Source organism: Perca flavescens, chromosome 14 (assembly GCF_004354835.1).
Source record: "Perca flavescens isolate YP-PL-M2 chromosome 14, PFLA_1.0, whole genome shotgun sequence".
Taxonomy (NCBI): domain Eukaryota; kingdom Metazoa; phylum Chordata; class Actinopteri; order Perciformes; family Percidae; genus Perca; species Perca flavescens.
In genome coordinates this window covers 29,709,309-29,727,335 of record NC_041344.1, presented here as the reverse complement: position 1 = coordinate 29,727,335, position 18,027 = coordinate 29,709,309, and the positions used below count along the sequence as shown (strand labels likewise).

The 18,027-nt window shown below is 42.0% G+C and overlaps 1 protein-coding gene, 1 long non-coding RNA gene and 3 other non-coding genes across 7 annotated transcripts; 1 reads left to right on the top strand and 4 right to left on the bottom strand.

Annotated features, from left to right (window-relative positions):
• Positions 1-389: 389 nt before the first annotated feature.
• On the top strand, positions 390-15,513 carry ctps1a (CTP synthase 1a). 3 transcript variants are annotated; one of them, XM_028597512.1, is made up of 19 exons: positions 390-733; positions 2,266-2,447; positions 2,544-2,714; positions 5,410-5,510; positions 5,643-5,759; positions 6,216-6,299; positions 8,027-8,107; positions 8,211-8,362; positions 9,499-9,631; positions 10,879-10,967; positions 11,080-11,174; positions 11,293-11,355; positions 12,469-12,512; positions 12,610-12,706; positions 12,811-12,866; positions 14,091-14,187; positions 14,303-14,447; positions 14,556-14,645; positions 15,335-15,513. In XM_028597512.1, the coding sequence occupies exons 2-18, from the start codon at positions 2,279-2,281 to the stop codon at positions 14,638-14,640; spliced, it is 1,779 nt and encodes a 592-aa protein (XP_028453313.1). In that variant the 5' UTR covers positions 390-733; positions 2,266-2,278; the 3' UTR covers positions 14,641-14,645; positions 15,335-15,513. The 3 variants fall into 3 exon arrangements, with proteins under 3 accessions (XP_028453313.1, XP_028453312.1, XP_028453314.1); XM_028597511.1 differs by lacking the exon at positions 15,335-15,513 and having other exon boundaries at positions 14,556-14,677; XM_028597513.1 differs by lacking the exons at positions 14,556-14,645; positions 15,335-15,513 and having other exon boundaries at positions 391-733; positions 12,815-12,866; positions 14,303-14,394.
• On the bottom strand, positions 15,505-17,804 carry LOC114568117 (uncharacterized). The gene is made up of 7 exons (XR_003694250.1): positions 17,726-17,804; positions 16,983-17,056; positions 16,670-16,728; positions 16,408-16,466; positions 16,183-16,240; positions 15,889-15,949; positions 15,505-15,719 (listed from the first exon to the last, which is right to left on the bottom strand). It is a non-coding gene; the product is annotated as an uncharacterized LOC114568117 (long non-coding RNA).
• LOC114568848 (small nucleolar RNA SNORD99) lies at positions 15,779-15,851 on the bottom strand. The gene has a single exon (XR_003694345.1). It is a non-coding gene; the product is annotated as a small nucleolar RNA SNORD99 (small nucleolar RNA).
• LOC114568839 (small nucleolar RNA SNORA44) lies at positions 16,022-16,151 on the bottom strand. Its single transcript, XR_003694336.1, has one exon. It is a non-coding gene; the product is annotated as a small nucleolar RNA SNORA44 (small nucleolar RNA).
• On the bottom strand, positions 16,809-16,945 carry LOC114568844 (small nucleolar RNA SNORA16B/SNORA16A family). Its single transcript, XR_003694341.1, has one exon. It is a non-coding gene; the product is annotated as a small nucleolar RNA SNORA16B/SNORA16A family (small nucleolar RNA).
• Positions 17,805-18,027: the final 223 nt, after the last annotated feature.

Below are 18,027 nucleotides of genomic sequence, written 5' to 3'. Positions count from 1 at the left end.
AGGGGACCACTAAGGTCTATATAAAAGAGACTTCAGATACAGTATTAGGGGACCACTAAGGTCTATATAAAAGCATCCAAAGAGCACCATGTCATGGGACCTTTAAATGTGAAACAAATGTGAAACAGTCAATCCTTTGGGATGAACTGTATCTGTGGATGGCTACCTTAGTGACTACATTACTTGCCAGTAAGCCTACCATCAGTGGATTTATATTTGCTAATAATATGTTGGAATCATGTTAGACTTTTTAATTTTTGCAAAAACTTTCAAAAGTTAACAGTAATTTGGAGGCCCCCCTGGAGTGACTCTGAGGACCCCCTGGGGGTCCCGGACCTCCTGTTGAAGATCAGTGTTCTAGAGTATGGACGGAAATGTGAAAAGGAGTAAAATGGCTGTTTGACTTCTTGAGATGAATGAAGATGGCACAGTAATGGACTAGTTCCAGAAGGTGGCAGTAGTGCAACACAGCGGATGCTTGTTGCCGTAAAACCCTAAAGAAGAAGAAAAAGAAAAAAAGAAGAAGTGCTTGAATGATGTACTGCAGCCAGCCCGGGATCGTGGTACATCGTGATACACGTGTAGAGTCAACTGGAGGATAGATGGGTATCTAGGGGAGCACAGGCACAAGCAAAAGCGTTGCTATTTCAATCGAAATTTTGTCTCTGGCAAAAGGTCTTGCGAACTGCTTTCGACGTCGACGATTTGTTTATAAGAGCAGCTCTGGCTGGTGGTAAGTTGAAATTTGATGCTGTTAAGATAGGTTGTTGTTGGGTAGCTAGCAAACACTGTTAAGTCCCAAGCTAGACACAATAAATAAGTGTGACTTCCGGTAAAAAAAAAAAGGATCAAAATAAAATTCTATTGGAAATGCCATTCCCTGATAGAGGTGTAATGAGTTACATTTCATCAGTAGTATCGTAACCCAAATTGAGGTTATATTTCTGCCATAGATGGTCAATTGTAACTATGTTGGCATACTTTTTGTATGAAATACTAATAAATAGCTAACGTTACTTTCGCTTTTATTTTGAAAGCAGTAAAGGGAATTCTGGTCACTAACTTGACGCAGTTGTTAGAAATGGAGAGCATGTAAGCTAGCTATCTGTTTTATTTAAAGACAGCCGTGGTGCTTTGTTCAGTAGAAGTTGTATTTGTTTTCAACTGCAGACACTAACAAAGTCATTGGTCTTGTGTGTCTAAAAGGACATCTTGTAGACGGATATTTTTGTCCCGTTAACTTTTTGGGATGGCGGTAACCTGGACTGGCGGTCCTCTCACTTGTAGTCCTCTAGCACAAGAGAATCAGGAAGTTTCCACCCGCTCGGCACATAGTGTGTCTGAGCGCTTGAAAATGGGCCATGCTTTATAATATAGTGAAACTGTTGTGTTGTAGGAAAGATGGAAAACATTTAACTTTCTGCTTTACGTATAGGTTAGTCACCTAGTTGTTGTATTAACCAGTGGTTTTAGGCGGTAAATGTTTTATTGGCAAAATAACCTTTCTTTGACAACCGCCACAGGTGTCCACGTTGTAGATGGAGATTTAGCCATTATTTTGGTTAGCTAAACAGCTACATATTCTTCAACAGAAATGTTGTCGAGCCATATGCTAATATTTCCTGTCATATATCTTAAGCCCGATTAGGTAAGAGGCAGGCCACAGAAAATTTTATAAATAAATACATTTAAATTAATGTTTAACTCAAAAGTGCATTTTCTTAATATGTATTTTCGAACTTTAATATAACGGTACCCTTACAGTAAAATGCAATCTAGTACAATAGCCCTACAAAAGATTATACACTTGTAAATAATAAAATGTTTGGTTAAAATGATCAACTCAAGGTCTACTTACTAGATTATTTTGGAGGTTTCAGCTACATTGTGTGATCTTTATCAGCGGTGTTGTATTCTCTGGACGTGTATAGGGTTGGGCATCGATAAACCCATCCGTACTTGGAATCGTTTTCAAGAATTACCATTCCATTAGAATCGTTTCTTTATTGGAATCGTTTAGAAGATTTGGTTTCAGATCCGATCATCGCTTCCCAATTTAATATGCGCAAGTTTCCGTAGCGGCCAGGCGCTTGTTGTGTTGCATCCTTGGAGCACGATGCCCAACCCTAGATGTGTATAGTTGTATATTTTCTCCTTAAAAACAATTTCCCCAAAGCACAATATGTTTATGACGGCCTTTTATCCTTTTGAGTGAATAGTTTTACATGATCTACTGTTTGATTTGAAGCTCTCATCTATCTCCAGATACCGGAGCATAATGATGAAGTACATCCTTGTAACTGGTGGAGTCATCTCAGGCATCGGCAAAGGCATCATTGCGAGCAGTGTGGGCACAATCCTGAAGTCATGCGGCCTTCATGTTACTGCCATCAAGATCGACCCTTACATTAACATTGATGCGGGCACATTTTCACCCTATGAGCATGGTACGTTGGGGAACAAATGATCGTTCAACACATTCAGAATGAAACAACCGAATGCATATGTATGTGTTACTATTGGGTCGTGTCCACTCTGTCCAGGGGAAGTGTTCGTGCTGGATGACGGGGGTGAGGTGGACTTGGATCTGGGGAACTACGAACGCTTCCTCGACATCCGGCTGACCAGAGACAACAACCTGACCACTGGCAAGATCTATCAGTCAGTCATCAACAAAGAGAGGAGGGGAGACTACCTGGGCAAGACTGTGCAGGGTAAACAACCGCTGCTTTAAACCTTTTTCCCCACTGGCCAAAAAAACATCCACATACACCCACTAACATCTGGCGTTTGTCTGCAATGGGAAAGGTTAGAATTGGCATTCACTCCCGGGACACATGACTCTGCAGTAAGCATGGGTATTTCTCAGCTCCAGCTCGGAGCGGCAGTGATGGAAAATGTCATGGAAGTTTCCTTTGCAGCATGGGGGTAGAGGTTTTCAGAGTTTAGTAAATTGAAACAAATGAGACCGACTGAGACTAGAACCAAGTTGGGTTTTTGTATTTTATTAAAAACATATATATTTGCAAATAGGAGCAACATGATTTCACAAAAAGCAGCCCAGTGTGGAGTCAGTTTCTCAAATGAGTGAACAAGAACACTAGGCTTATATGCATCTTCAGAGTGACAGCACACACGCACTTGGCTTATTATGACGCTACAATTCTTACAGGCAATCTGATACACATGAAGACATCTCGGAGCCATTTCGCCTCCTCCTCCCTGTACGACTTTCACCCCCCCAGTTACATCTTAACTGGCATGGGAAGATAGTTCAGGGTGACCTTGTAGCCCCTATCTGTTCAGACAAACAGTGCTCACATTATGTTCCAGACTGGACATCTCAGCAGTTAAGCAGAAACAGAGATAAACTGTCTTTCAATAATGTGAGAGAATTAAAGTAGAAATAAAACCTAAAAATATAAGGAATTATGCTTAAATGTAATTTTTCCCATTACAGAAAACAGGACATGCGGGTAGATACGCTAATTTCGGCCCTTTTCTAGGGCAATGCTGTGATGCGCGTCGGGTCATCTTGGGCACAAATTTCATTGGTCTCTGCCCAAGCAGCGCTTGAATATCAAATTTAAAAGAGACGGAGTAAGTAACGGATATAATTAATTATTAAAGGTATACTGTGTTAGGGTTGGGCGGTATCCACATTTTGATACGGTCAATCCACGTCCCTATTTTACCACGGTATACGGTATTAGCGTGACTAATTAAAAATGATGACGTAAGGCTCAGACGGCGTCACCAAACTGTTGGCTTGTGCACCGTTCAGAAACTGAATACCAAACACTAATACTGAAACAATAATAACAACAACTTAGAAAAAACTACTTTCTCCTCCACACTGTCACTTGATGACAACCACACATAATTACACAAATTATATTTAATATTTAATCCTTGTCTCCTATATAAGTGCATTGCATTTTTTTTTTTTTATGACTGTATTGAAACTGATACCGTTGCTATTTTTAAGACTCCGGTATACCGTATTACCGCCCAACCCTACATTTTATTAGCTAAAATCAATGTTTTTATTCATAAATATGTCCTCATTGGTGTAAAATTACCTCTGCCAATGATCTGACTTATCCTTGTAAGCGAAGAATTTCTTATCTGTATTTACATTGGACGGTCAAGTCCAAGGAGGCTTCCATGTCGTTCGCTGAGAGGGACATAGCGCACTAGCCTACCTGTCTAGCTAGTCCACAATGCGTTTTCGTTCAGAGCCAGCGTCACGTGACTGAAACCAGCTGAAACCGAGAAGTAGATCAGTGAGAGGCGCTTGTCACCGTCCGGGGCAAATTTGAATGCCTGCACTGCCCTTTAGTTCATATTGGAGGAGCACACTTATGCCGAGCCACAGGAGAAGGAATCCTCGTCGCCAAAAAAAGCTTCTTGGTACATAACGGCTACCGTAGTTGCAACACGTATTTTGAAAAAGCAATGGCGCTAGAGAGCACTATTCGTTTGAATGCAAAATATAATTTTGCCGCTAGATGGGAGAAATTCCTGCACAGTGTACCTTTTTTAAGTTTATTAGGGAAGATATCAAGTGAATGTACCGCAGAGTTTGCAGTTTTGTGCACTGTAAAAAGTAAACAACTGTTTTCCAGCACATTCGTGATGTGGAACGTGACACATTCTCGTCTACCGGCAATGGGAAAGTCATCTAGGATTATTTTTAGCAGCTTTACCGGTGTTTAAAAAAACCTGCATATACACGCTGATTTTCAATTCAATTGATGGTGGAACAACGGTATTACCATAGACATTATACATAATGGACCAACAGATTCCGTTGCTCTGGACAGAGACTAGTGAAGGATATTAGAAGTCATTTTTCCGGTGAGCGTTACTGAGCAGCCTCCAACTGAGAGAGACAACGTAGATGTGACGTGAGGCACAGGCTAATTATTGCTAACTAAAATGCTAGTTAACATTAATAATTAAACTTAAACAGCTAATGTAAGTCGAAACTGCCTGCGAGCTTCTCCTGTACTATACGGTAATTCCTCTACTATGTGACATTAAGTTGCGTGGTTATGACACAATCATTAGCCTATTTTTACAAAAACGTCTGCTACGGAGCCATAACGTGAGATACAAGGTAATGGAGCCTTTTATACATTGTGGTGTTTCTTTAGAAATCAACAATAGACAAATAGAGTCTTTAAACGCTTCAGATGTCAAGTTATTCGCTGTCAAAGTAACGTCAAAATGAATGGGAGTCAATGGAATGCTAACGCCGGGTGAGTTCTTGTTAGCATCAAAATGGCTCCATAGGAGCTACACGTTGTGGACAGAGGCTCACCCCCTTGGGTATTACTGTGGTGTAGGGGGGTGCCATGCTGAAAAGAAATTGGTTAACCAAAAATCTTCATATCTCTTTTCCAGTGGTGCCGCACATCACTGATGCCATCCAGGAATGGGTCGTGAAACAGTCCAGGGTACCGGTCGAAGACGACGATGTAAAACCTCAAGTTTGTGTAATAGAGGTAAGCTAAACCATAATATAATAATATAATATATAATAATAATTTGAGCTTCTATTCACGTTATTTTGCACAGGGGTATCTGCTGAGGCAAAGGCTGCCGTGAGTTTCACTAATACCTGTGCACGTTTGCAGTTGGGAGGCACGGTTGGAGACATAGAGAGTATGCCTTTCATCGAGGCCTTCAGGCAGTTCCAGTTTAAAGTGAAGAGAGAGAATTTCTGCAACATTCACGTCAGTCTGATACCACAGGTGAGAGAGCGACTCCGTCGGGCTTTACTGGTTTTCTCAGAGGGCAAATGGGTCCGCTGCTCTTCGCAGAACAACTGAAACTGAAAAAAAACACTCGTTAGTTGCAGCCCTCGAGTAGAGTTTGTTTGAGTACAAAAGATCTAATAGTACTAAAAACTTACTGAAAGGTGATTTAAAATGCCTTGCTGGGAAGAAGATAACTTTACCAAAGGTCGGTGTGCAACAATAATAATCCCCAAATTGGACCCTAATGATGCAAGAGAACCTTTTTTTCTTTTTTCTTTTTAAATAAATAAATAAAAAATATAAATTCATTTTCTTTTAAAAAATGTTTTTAGTTTCTTGTATTTGGATGGAAGCGCCTGTTTTGTCCACTTGTGTCACTTCAGAAGTTGCCGATGCACATAAACGGCATGGTTCTATACTGTCAGTTCAAGATGTGTGATGTCTCTACAGCCCAGCGCAACAGGAGAGCAAAAGACCAAACCAACACAGAACAGCGTCAGAGAGCTCAGAGGACTGGGTTTGTCCCCTGATCTGGTGAGTCTTCTGCAGTGCCTCCTTTTTAAAAAATGCCCATTTTACAGTGTGCAGGCCTGCATATTCAGTTGGATACTGAGTGTTTCCCCCTATAACTGTACAAGCCTAGCCAACTGAATTCCCCGCCAGGCCAGAATGTTTTTTTGTTTGTTTGTTTTTTTTTTTATGCCAAAACTAACGCCAAAGATCCATTGTGTTTTCCCTATACTCATCCTGCAGCTGAACACTGCCGTGAAGTGCAGCGACATGCTGCCGCTAGTCACTGACTGACACTCTGTCTGTGGTTAGTTCACGTCTGCAGGACAGTCAAGCGTTATCTAAACTTCGAAAGTCAGTTGAACGGGTGAAGTGAAGATAACTTTGTCAGTAACCTTCGCCTACCGGTAGTCTCGCGTTGCCAGACCTATCTTCACAGCACTGATGGATTCAGTTGTTTTTTAGTGGAGCTGGACCAGAGACTATGCGGTTAAAACGGAGCATTGATGCTGTTATGCCCCCGTTGATCTCCGTAAAGTTTGCTGGTAGTGATGTAATGTCATTTTATGTGGAGTGAGCCCTGCGCCGGACTCTATTTTAGAAATAAAAATGGCCTTTTAAATGTTCTATTGCTTTTCGGGAAATAACAGGAGTAACAGTCACGATTTTCGTGATCCGACGATTTTATCGCGAGAATTCAGCTGCCGCGCAAGGTAACGGCATTTGTGCACACGGAGCAGAAATGCTCGCTCGCAAGGATTCTTATCCGCTCACGGATACTGTTCTGTGCGTTCATATCATGTGCAAGCATCTGGTTTTTATCGGTGCGGATTAATTAAACGCCATACACGGACCACTGCTGCTGATTTAACGTCTATACTGAAGCATACCCCCCCCTACTGCCAGCTACAGCAGCTAGGAAGCTCATCATCTAATACTGTCCAAGTGATGGATGGATGAATCATTATAATCCACCCATCCATTTTCTTTCCAACATCACAGTGTTACATTAGCTAGCTGTATTTTTGACGTAGGGCTGGGTGTTTATGGAGAAAATCAAATATCACGATATTTTTGACCAAATAGCTCCATCGATACCGCAACGGTATTGGTTCTTTCACAAAATATTTACACAATGAGATTTTTGATAAATAATCTTCAGTAATGTGGATATAATGACTAAGTGGGTAAAGGCAAATAATAGAACAGTTACAACAGTCTGGTAAGTTCAGAAAATGACAACACTTTACTGTAATGCAGCCTTTAAAACCAGGAAAAGACACCACTTATGTCATATTACGATATCCAAAATCTGAGACGATATCTAGTCTCATATCATGATATGGATATAATATCGATCTATTTTCCAGCCCTATTTCGAAGATTAAACTGACAATACAGTGAAACATTTAATGTGTGATGTTTTCAGAAAAAAATCAAACATTGTTGTAGACTCAGAACAGAAAAAGTAAATTGCTGCAACAAGTACATCAACAGTCATATTTGTACAAATGTAAGGTTTTAGCAGTCAGACTCTGGATTAAATAATACATTTTTATTGTACAGTTGTACAGTATATTCAGTAGATAAAACAAAAAGGTAGTCTGACTCGACGTCATTTGAAATACTTCTGTGTGAATTTTTAAGCACATGACCATTGAATACTTCATAACGTCTCTCGTGTTTGTGTTCCCTGGGTGAAATGGACCCCCCAAACAGTCATTAAAGTGTCCTCTCACCTTTGCCCACAGATCATGTGTCGCTGTTCCACCTCTCTGGAGAACTCTGTCAAAGAAAAGATCTCCATGTTCTGCCACGTAGAACCCGAACAGGTACGTCGCCGTCACCGACGCACCTTTTGTCTTGTCGTCTTGGATGAAGCGGGAGCCCCGACTCTCTCGGCCACTCTAAACTCTTTGACCCGTCTCGTCCCAGGTCATCTGTGTGCACGACGTGTCGTCCATCTACAAAGTGCCGCTGCTGCTGGAGAAACAGGGCGTGGTGAGCTACCTGAGCCGGAGACTGAACATGCCCATAGAGACCCGACCCAGGAAAATGCTGACTAAATGGAAGGAGATGTCGGACAGGTGAGTCCTCAGACATAGGGCTGAGCGATATGGAGAAGAAAAAAAAATGTTTAGATTATTTTTTTTTGGGCATTTTCTGGCCAGCTGAAGACATGAGAGGGGGAATGACATGCAGCAAAGGGCCGCAGGTCGGAGCGGAACCTGGGCCTGCTGCGCCGAGGAATGAACCTATACATATGGGCGCCCGCTCTACCAACTGAGCTATCCGGGTGCCCAAATATCACAATATTTTTGACCAAATACCTCAATGTCGATATTGCGGTGATATTGTAGGGTTTTCTTTCACAAAATATCTTCACAATTATCATCAGGAATGTGGATATAATGACTTAAGTGGTTAAAGGCAATTAATAGAAAAGCTTAAAGTGCTCATATTATGCACATTTTCAGGTTCATAATTGTATTTAGAGGTTATATCAGAATAGGTTTACATGGTTTAAATTTTCAAAAAACACCATATTTTTGTTGTACTGCACATTGCTGCAGCTCCTCTTTTCACCCTGTGTGTTGAGCTCTTTGTTTTAGCTACAGAGTGAGGCATCTTACTTTTGTCCCATCTTTGTTGGGAGTCGCACATGCACAGTACCTAGGTAAGGACTACTAGCCAGTCAGAAGCAGAGTATGAGGGTGTACCATGCTAGCAGCTAGGCGAGCATTATAACATGTGTTCCAAAGTGACCACGTTTGTCTCTGAAGTAAAGGCTGGACTACAATAGAGCTGTTTGGAGCAGTTGGTGAACAGTGTTTTCTGTTGGAGATGGTAAGTCCCTTTGGGGGGGACTTTGGGCGTTTTCACTTTGTAAACCTATAACGTGCACAAAAACGATACAACACAATAAAGGAAAGGGGGAAAGCCAAAACGCATAATATGAGCACTTTAAACAGTCGGTTCAGGAGTTCAGAAAATTTAAATTACTTAACTCTAATGCGGCCTTAAAAACCAGAAAGAACAACACTTACCTCATGATGTCCCAAAATCTAAGGCGATATCCAGCCTTGTATCACGTTATCGATATGGTATCGATATATTGCCCAGCCCCAGGCTGACAACTGCTGTTGTCTTCTGTTCTGTGTGACTGGATGACTTGTGTCTTGTTTTCAGAAGGTTTACTGATTAATACCCGCTGTCTTCACAGGTCAGACAGGCTGCTAGAGCAGTGCTCGATAGCACTGGTTGGGAAGTACACCAAGTTTTCCGACTCCTATGCTTCTGTTATCAAGGCCCTGGAGCACTCAGCCCTGGCCATCAGCCATAAATTGGAGGTTAAGGTAAGCACACATTGGTTTTCTTTACGTTTTATTAAAGGAACACGCCGACTTATTGGGACTGTAGCTCATTCACCGTATCCCCCAGAGTTAGATAAGTCCATCCCCTTCTCATCTCCGTGCGTCTCCTAACTCTGTCTGACGCACCCACCACTAGCCTAGCTTAGCACAGATCCTGGAGGTAACCGGCTCCATCTAGCCTACTGCTCCCAATAAGTGACAAAATAACGCCAACATTTTCCTATTTCCATGATGTGATTTGTATAACAAGGTCACATGAGACACAGCCATCTTCTAACCGTATACATACTGGGAACTATATTCTCAGAAGGTGAAGCACTGCTACTGCTGCTACTTGGGCGGAGTGATTATTACTCAAACTCTGAGCGAACTGTGCTCCTCACCAAGGGGCTTCTCAGGTGCTGCGAGCAAATCACTCCACCCAAGTAGCTTCGAACTGACCCGCATGCACAAAAGAACACTAATAATGACATCAGACGCAGCACGCTGTTGCACTAAAGTTAGGGGAGGTTATGGAGGAAGGAAGCATTTTTGCTTCTATTTCCAAAGGTTTGTGTATTGGCAGCTGTAACATTAATGAGCAGGTGCTGAGGAGGAGACGAATGAAAAGAAAGAGAGCCAAACTGGCTATGTTGGCCTTTTGCGCGGTTATGGCTGCAAATTCACTACAGAGGTCTGAGTGGATGCAGAGACGAAGCCAGGAGTGGTGGGACTGCGTTGTGAATAGGGTTCATTTTAATTTTACTGTCTGTGTCTAGTTCTAACTCCCGCCGGAGCGTGATTGTGACAAATTTCGATGTAGATTGACGTAAAAGTCGCATCAAATCCGCCTCGGTTGTTCCCACTGCGGCCGCACTGAAACAAAAATCAGACCTGGGTCTGATTCAGGACCCCATATGGAAGTGGTCTAAATCTGATTTGAAAAAAATCTGATCTGGGCAAGATTTGAGTGTTCACACTACTTCCAAAGAAGTCTGACGTGGTCACTTGACTGAGATTCGGGCCACTTTTGCATGCAGTCTGAATGTAGCCTTAGTGTGTTCACACCAAACTGTGACTGTGATGGGTGTGGTTCGAAGTGCAACAGACGTGAACATTTGACCCCACACAGATTTGTGTAGTAACAGTGGCCCAAGCAGAGACTTTGAGATGCAAAGTACGTCTTTGTCTGTCTATAACTTTGTGTGTTTAGACCTGCCACCTTGAGTTTATATGTCTCTTCTCTTCAGTATGTAGACTCAGCGCATTTGGAGCCTAGCACTCTGCAGGAGGAACCAGTGAAATACCACGAGGCATGGCAGAAACTCTGCAGTGCTGAGTGAGTGCTGAGTCACCTTTTTTTTAATATATTTTTTTTGTGTGTAAATAATACAACCTGGACATTCGATTTGCAGTGTCATTAACAGTTTTTTGTCCCTCTCTATCCTCAGTGGCGTCCTGGTTCCAGGAGGTTTTGGTGTCAGGGGAACTGAAGGGAAGATTCATGCCATCAACTGGGCCAGGAATCAGAAAAAACCCTTCCTAGGTACAGGCTAGCAGTGTCTTACTTATACCCAATGCGGTCATAACTATTTCTAGGTCAGGTGTGTTAGTTTTGATTCTATATATTACAAACTACTAGACTGATATCTGTGTTTCTGCAGGTGTGTGTCTTGGGATGCAGTTGGCTGTATGTGAATTTGCCAGGAACACGCTCGGCTGGACAGGTAATATAGTAATACCTTCGTTTATGAAGCGCATTTCAGAACATAGTTACAAAGTGCTTTACATTCATTTAAAGGAATCCGCCGACTTCTTGGGACTTTATCTTATTCACCGTAACCCCCAGAGTTAAAGTAAGAGTCCATACATACCCTTCTCATCTCTGTGCGTGTCTTAACTCTGTCTGACGCACCCACCGCTAGCCTAGCTTAGCACAGATCCTGGAGGTAACCGGCTCCATCTAGCCTACTGCTCTCAATAAGTGACAAAATAACGCCAATATTTTCCTATTTCCATGTTGTTCAAGGGCAGAAAAACTCCTCTATGAAACTGCCAATTATATTAATGTATTAATCGAAGGTGCCAAAACTTCTTTCCGGCCCACTTTGGTGACATCCAGTTACATGTAAAGCCCGGGACACACGGGGCCGAAAATCGGCCATGGGACAGTCTGGCGAGGTCAGCGACTCGAGTCTGTTCGGTGTGTCCCGTGCCGTCGTCAGTGCGGGGGGCTGTCGGCATTCATTTTGGCCGACCTGACCTGTTCAGTCGGAGGCAGGGCAGTCGGGACTCACCCGGAAATGGGGAGCGGAATGAGCGTGACTAGAGTCTCTCAAAATCTGACGAAAATCTTCTAAACTGACCTTTTGTTGATCTGAAATGAAGACGGACTGCACGGCCTATTTCTCGCTTCAAATGTTTTCAGAAACATGTTTCAGTGAACTATTTTAGTACAATATGAGATCGTATTCTGAACGAGCCGCCATGACAGTCTGGCTTTGAATTTCCGGAGAAAACAAACCCACGTGACGCGTTCGTCCAATCAGCTGCCGGTTTTCATTTCTTGGGCAACAATACGGAGTAGAGCCGCCTGCTGTTATGGAGGTGTATTACGTTTCTCAAGTCGGTGTCGCCTCAGTGTGTCCCGAGGCATTTTTTTGGACCTCGTGGGTCCCGACTGATCATCTCGACTGGCTTTTCTGTCGAGGGTCGGCCGTCTGGATGGTGTGTACCGGCTTTAAGACACGCATGTTGGTTTAGAGTATCTGTTTACCTTCTAAATGATCCGTAGCAGTGTGTCCTAATTGACTTCATGGCTTTGTCTGTTTTGCACTTAGATGCCAACTCAACTGAATTTGACCCAGAGTCAAAGCATCCTGTGGTAAGTTTATTTATTTTTTTATTTCACCGGGGATCTAGTTTTAACGTGACCCGAAAAGTGCGTTGAATTGAGATTGTCGCGCTTTGAACGTCTGCAGGTGATCGACATGCCCGAACACAACCCCGGGCAGATGGGCGGAACCATGAGGCTCGGGAAGAGACGGACCATATTCAAGACCAACAACAGCGTGCTGCGTAAGAAAACTGCTGAAGTTCGCCTTCAGCTCAGTGTGTTGTTGTTGTTGTTGTTGTTGTTGTTGTTGTGTCGGCCCTGTGCTTACAGCTGCTCTGTGTTCCAGGCAGGCTTTATGGAGACGCAGAATATGTGGATGAAAGGCACAGGCATCGCTTTGAGGTACATCTGCTACATTTCAGAAGGGAAATATTGTACTTTTTACTCCACTACATTCATCTGACGGATTTAGTTACTGTACAAATTAAGATTTTAGCACACAAAACATCCGGAAAAATTATTATAATTAAATTACCCAAGAATATTACGGCCTACAGGTCCAGCTGAAATGATAAGCAGATAAAAAGACTGCGTGACACAACTGTTTGGATTGTTTCCAGTTTCTAAAATGTGAGGATTTTTACTTTTAATACTTTAACTAAAAAAATTGGATGATACCTACATAGGGTTGGGTACCGAAACCCGGTGCTAATACGACATCGGAGCCTAAACGATATAAACCGGTATCTACTGGACCCAATCACAACGCAGATTTTGCCTTGTGTGTTTTCAAATTTTTTTTTTTTATATCAGAAAATAGGGGACGTAGAAATAATTGCTGAAAATGTGTAGAAGAAAAATGTAACCATTTAAAACGTTGGAAAAAGCAAAAACAAACTGTGATTTCAAGGTTGACGGGAAGACAACACAAGGGTTAAATTCCTTTTGCTCTGCTCTCTGATGCTCCAAAACAGACATTAGAGGCAACCAAAGCATCGCCGCACGGGACTCTAGTTAACACTACACCTGGCAGCAGGTAACGTTAGCCTACCGTTAGCTAGCAGCTGGGTTAAACCAGGGTTAAAATTACTGACAACTAAGCGGTGTAAAGTGTGACTGGATTTCACTATAGAGGATTCAAACACCGGGACATTAACAGTCTGCAGCTGCCTTTTTCGGAAAAACAACACAGACAACAGACTAAGCCTCGTGGTGCGTTCAAAGTTATTGTAAAATACCCTATTCCTATTATTATTATTATTATTATATAAATAATAATAAATAAATAAATAAAAAGTATTGAAAAAACCCAAACAATACTCAACCCTATACCTACATACTTTTTTTAAAGTAACATTTCATTCATCAATGCAGGACTTTTACTTGTAACGGAGTATTTTTTACAGTGTGGTATTAGTCCTTAGAGTTTTTTTTTTTATTATTTGAAAAAATGCGTCCCTGTCCCTCTGCATAAATATGCAGACTTTGGCCGATAATGCATTGAATTATGCGATTGCATAATCCCGTTTTTCTGGAGGGACTGTAAATTAGTACTTTTACTAAAGTAAAGAATCTGAATACTTCTTCCACCACTGCTGCCTTTCTAACGTTGTTGTCCTCGGACAGGTCAATCCTGAGCTCAAGAGTCACTTTGAAGAGAAGGGCTTCCGCTTCGTAGGTCAAGACGTCGAAGGGGAAAGAATGGAAGTCATCGAGCTGGATGGTACGGGACAGGGAACGCTGAATCACTTTAAAGCCTGTGGATGATGGCGTTTCAGGGATTTTAAAGGTCAATAAATGTACCTACTCTTAAAAATAAAAATCCAATTTGTTTTCAGATCATCCATATTTCGTCGGAGTGCAGTATCACCCAGAGTTCACCTCCCGCCCTATGAAGCCTTCACCCCCGTATCTTGGTTTGCTGCTGGCTGCAGCCGGGAAGCTGCAGAGCTACTTACAGAAGGGCTGCCGTCTGTCTCCACGGTAAACACGCAGCGTCAGATTTCATGTTCCCACCCCATGCATATGCTGCAAGTGTAGACTCAGTTTCATCAGAGCAGATGAATGACCGTAAAATTGTCTTTGACACAGGGATACATACAGCGATCGGAGCGACAGCAGCAGCCCAGACTCTGAGATATTGGAGTTGAAATTGCCTTCCATCTCAAATGAATAACTTAGGTACACAATACAATAAACTTTTTTTCCATGTTTTTATTTGCAAATTCAGTCATTACCAGCCAAATGCAATTCCAGCATGATCCTGAGTTGGGTGAATGATACCAAAGTTTGTTTCACTCCTGCGAAAAGCTCAGTATTGAACTTAACTGGTGCTCAGTTTGGTTATTGGGATTGCATTGCTATTGTTGGGGACCATATTTAAATATAATTCAATCTGCATGGACTGTATAAGTAAAGCCAAAACATCTGGCTGGCTGTCATGTAGGTCATAAACTCCATCCCCTCCATGTTAGTGGAAGGAATGAGTCAAATGTCATTTTATGTAGTTATAACAGTGCATGTTAGCATTTTTCCTGAAGTTTTGACTACACTTTGTTTTACACTTCTTACAAATTCAAAACCCTGGTATCAAACATGTACATTTTGTTGCGGAGCACCATGGGATGAAATTTGGGATGTTATGTACAGTGCTTGACACCTGGTAATGTCTCCTTTAAAGTGATATGTAAGGGTACACTGACAAGCTCTGAAAATAGGAGCCTAAATTGACTTTTTCCAGACAGGAAAAGCACAGCTGAAATTCTTACTGACAGCTCTGTGTCCCAGTAAGCAATTTCATAGTGAGAAATCACAATAGGGCCTCTAAATGAGCTTTACACTTGTGCTTTTCCTGCTATGACTTGTCAAAGGTCCATGATACACCAACTTGAAGAAGAGGCTCAGGAATTAAGACTATTTGATATCCAGACTCGTCTGCTTCTACACTGTTGTGGCCTTACTGTAAATGTCCTGCTACTGGAACAACATCCATTTACTGTTTTCCCAACCATGTGATGCAAGATTCAAGTAAAAAGATTGCTAAAGTTTAGTTTGTGTATTTTATTTCATTAACACAATATTTATTCAACTGACCACATGGAAATGTACAACATCTTCACAGTGCAGTCAGAACCGTCAGGAGTAGGCAACCTGCATCTCTGGAGCCACATCCACGTTTAATCCCTCTGCAGTGGCTGCCTGCAGCTTGGGCCCTGAATACACGGCACTTCAGGCTGCTCCAACATGTCACTGGACCTGAATAAATAAAAACGTTTAAGGGCAATGCAGCAGCAGCAGTTTCTGAAAACTTAAATGGCTGATCTCAGTCCCATATCCGCAAGCTTCATCCAACAGTCCTCTTGTATCAAGTAATCATCATGGATCAGAAGAAAAAAAGAAAAAAAACTGACAAGTGTTTACATACCCTGCCAGGAAGGTACAGAGCCCATGCAGCCCAAGGATACCAGATTGAAGTGCATTGATGCCTACAGTGGAAGAAAGAGGGGATGAAACTGACATGTTAAATAACTTCTGACTGCTGTGCTTTTATACAGGAAAGCTGTAGGATAGTTGAGTGGCTGGTGGTGGCATAAGGGGCCACAACAGTCAAAGACCACCCCATTATCTTGCATGCACTTGGAGAACCTAGAGCTACAAACAAGCCCCGGTCCTTAGGATAGCATGCTGCAATGTGGATGAGGAGACACTGTTTTTTTACCTGATGCACTCAGCCAATGTACTCATCTAGTCACTTCAGAGTCAGCCATGAGGGTCACCTAAAGGAAACAGTTTCAGCTTTATAAGCCACTACTTTTAATTAAACAATTGTTTTAGCAAATGTGGCTCAGTAAAATAATGTCTCAATCAAGAATGTCAGTGAGGGCAAGTTTGTCATCACAGCCAGAACTACATTTAATAAAATAAGGTGTGGCTGAAAAAGTACCTGCAAATGAGCTGGTCAGTCTCATGCTTGGTGCTTCTATCCTCAATGTTACCCAATACCTGCAGAAAGATGGTTTAAAGTAATGCGATTACTTTGTTTCTCCATATGCTTGAGTAATTAACCACAGCTTTAAAAAAAAAAAATTCATTTTAGCAAGTGTGGCTCAGTAAAATAATGTCTCAATCAAGAATGTCAGTGAGGGCAAGTTTGTCATCACAGCCAGAACTACATTTAATAAAATAAGGTGTGGCTCATAAAGTACCTGCAAGTGAGCTGGTCAGTCTCATGCTTGGTGCTTCCATCCTCAATGTTACCCAATACCTGCAGAAAGATTGAGTTTAAAGTAATTAGATTACTTTGTTTTTCTATATGCTTGAGTCATTAACCCTGTGATTAAGTCTAAATGTCCTTCCCCTTAATGTTGCTTGAGCAGTTATTTTCAAACTGAACAGCGACCGTCGGTGAAAGTCTTCATCTCGGCTTCCTGTTGACCGTTCACTGCTACAGGAGAGCATGAACGGCTTCGATAGGAGCCTGCTACGTTACAAAGAGGGTCCCGATAGGAACAAACATACCTGCATTCGATACAGAGATCCATGGTTGGAGAGGTCTGGTAAGTTACAGCTCCTAATAACGATTCCGGTTGATCCTAGGGAGACAACACAAATCAGCGCATGCTCTAACGTTACAGTGCTGTAGAAGTTAAGGGTTTTACAGCAACAACTTTTTGATGGCATCAATTGTAAATTAAAAAAAGGCACTAGATAAGAGCACTTTGTGTATGCTATACAACGTTCACGAAGACTTAAAATGGAGGCAACCTCCATTTAAGTTTTTGCAACAAAAATAAATAAAAGTTCAAACATCAAGGTTATTAAATGGCAAAGTAAAGACAACCGTTTTGAGGTTTCTCTACACAGGGTCGTAAAGAACCTTACCACGTGGTTCACACGTTAGCATAATGTTAAGCAATTAAGCCACATTCTAATCATGTTTATTACACACACACAAAATACGTATTGTGGGGTGACGTTATGGTCTTTGTAACGCCGTTCTGTTATGTAACATTGCAATGAAATTCACACTACGTGACCCGTGACTAGCTACACTAGCTTAACGTTAGCTAACTGACATAAGCTAAAGGTTTACTCGCTGGCGCGTTAACGTTACAGCACAGGCAAGGCAATATGCTGTCGTTCACATTGATAAATCCTAATGTTCAGTAGGCCCTAAACGCGTAAACTAACAGTAGAAAGGGCATTTAACGTTATGTTACATTAAGTTTGGCGAAAGAAAACCAGAACAGTTGAGGCCTTACCGAAGTTCTGCCGTAGTTTCCTTGCAGAAGACTTGAGAGGAAGAGATAGAAATGAGACTCTCGTGCCCTTATATACGCTTAGCGCCGAGCAGAAGCCCGCTGATTGGTCCGCATGAAGCTCACATGGACCCTCTTGCATGACGGGATATGTAGGCCTATTTTCTTTTCTTATTTCTTTTTTACAAGCACTTTAGGACACATTGCTTGTTTGTTAGATGTATTGCCACTTAGACACAGTAATGTCAACCCAAACAGAGACTTTAATATTTCACATGCGCACTTTTTTTCCACAGATAACGCTT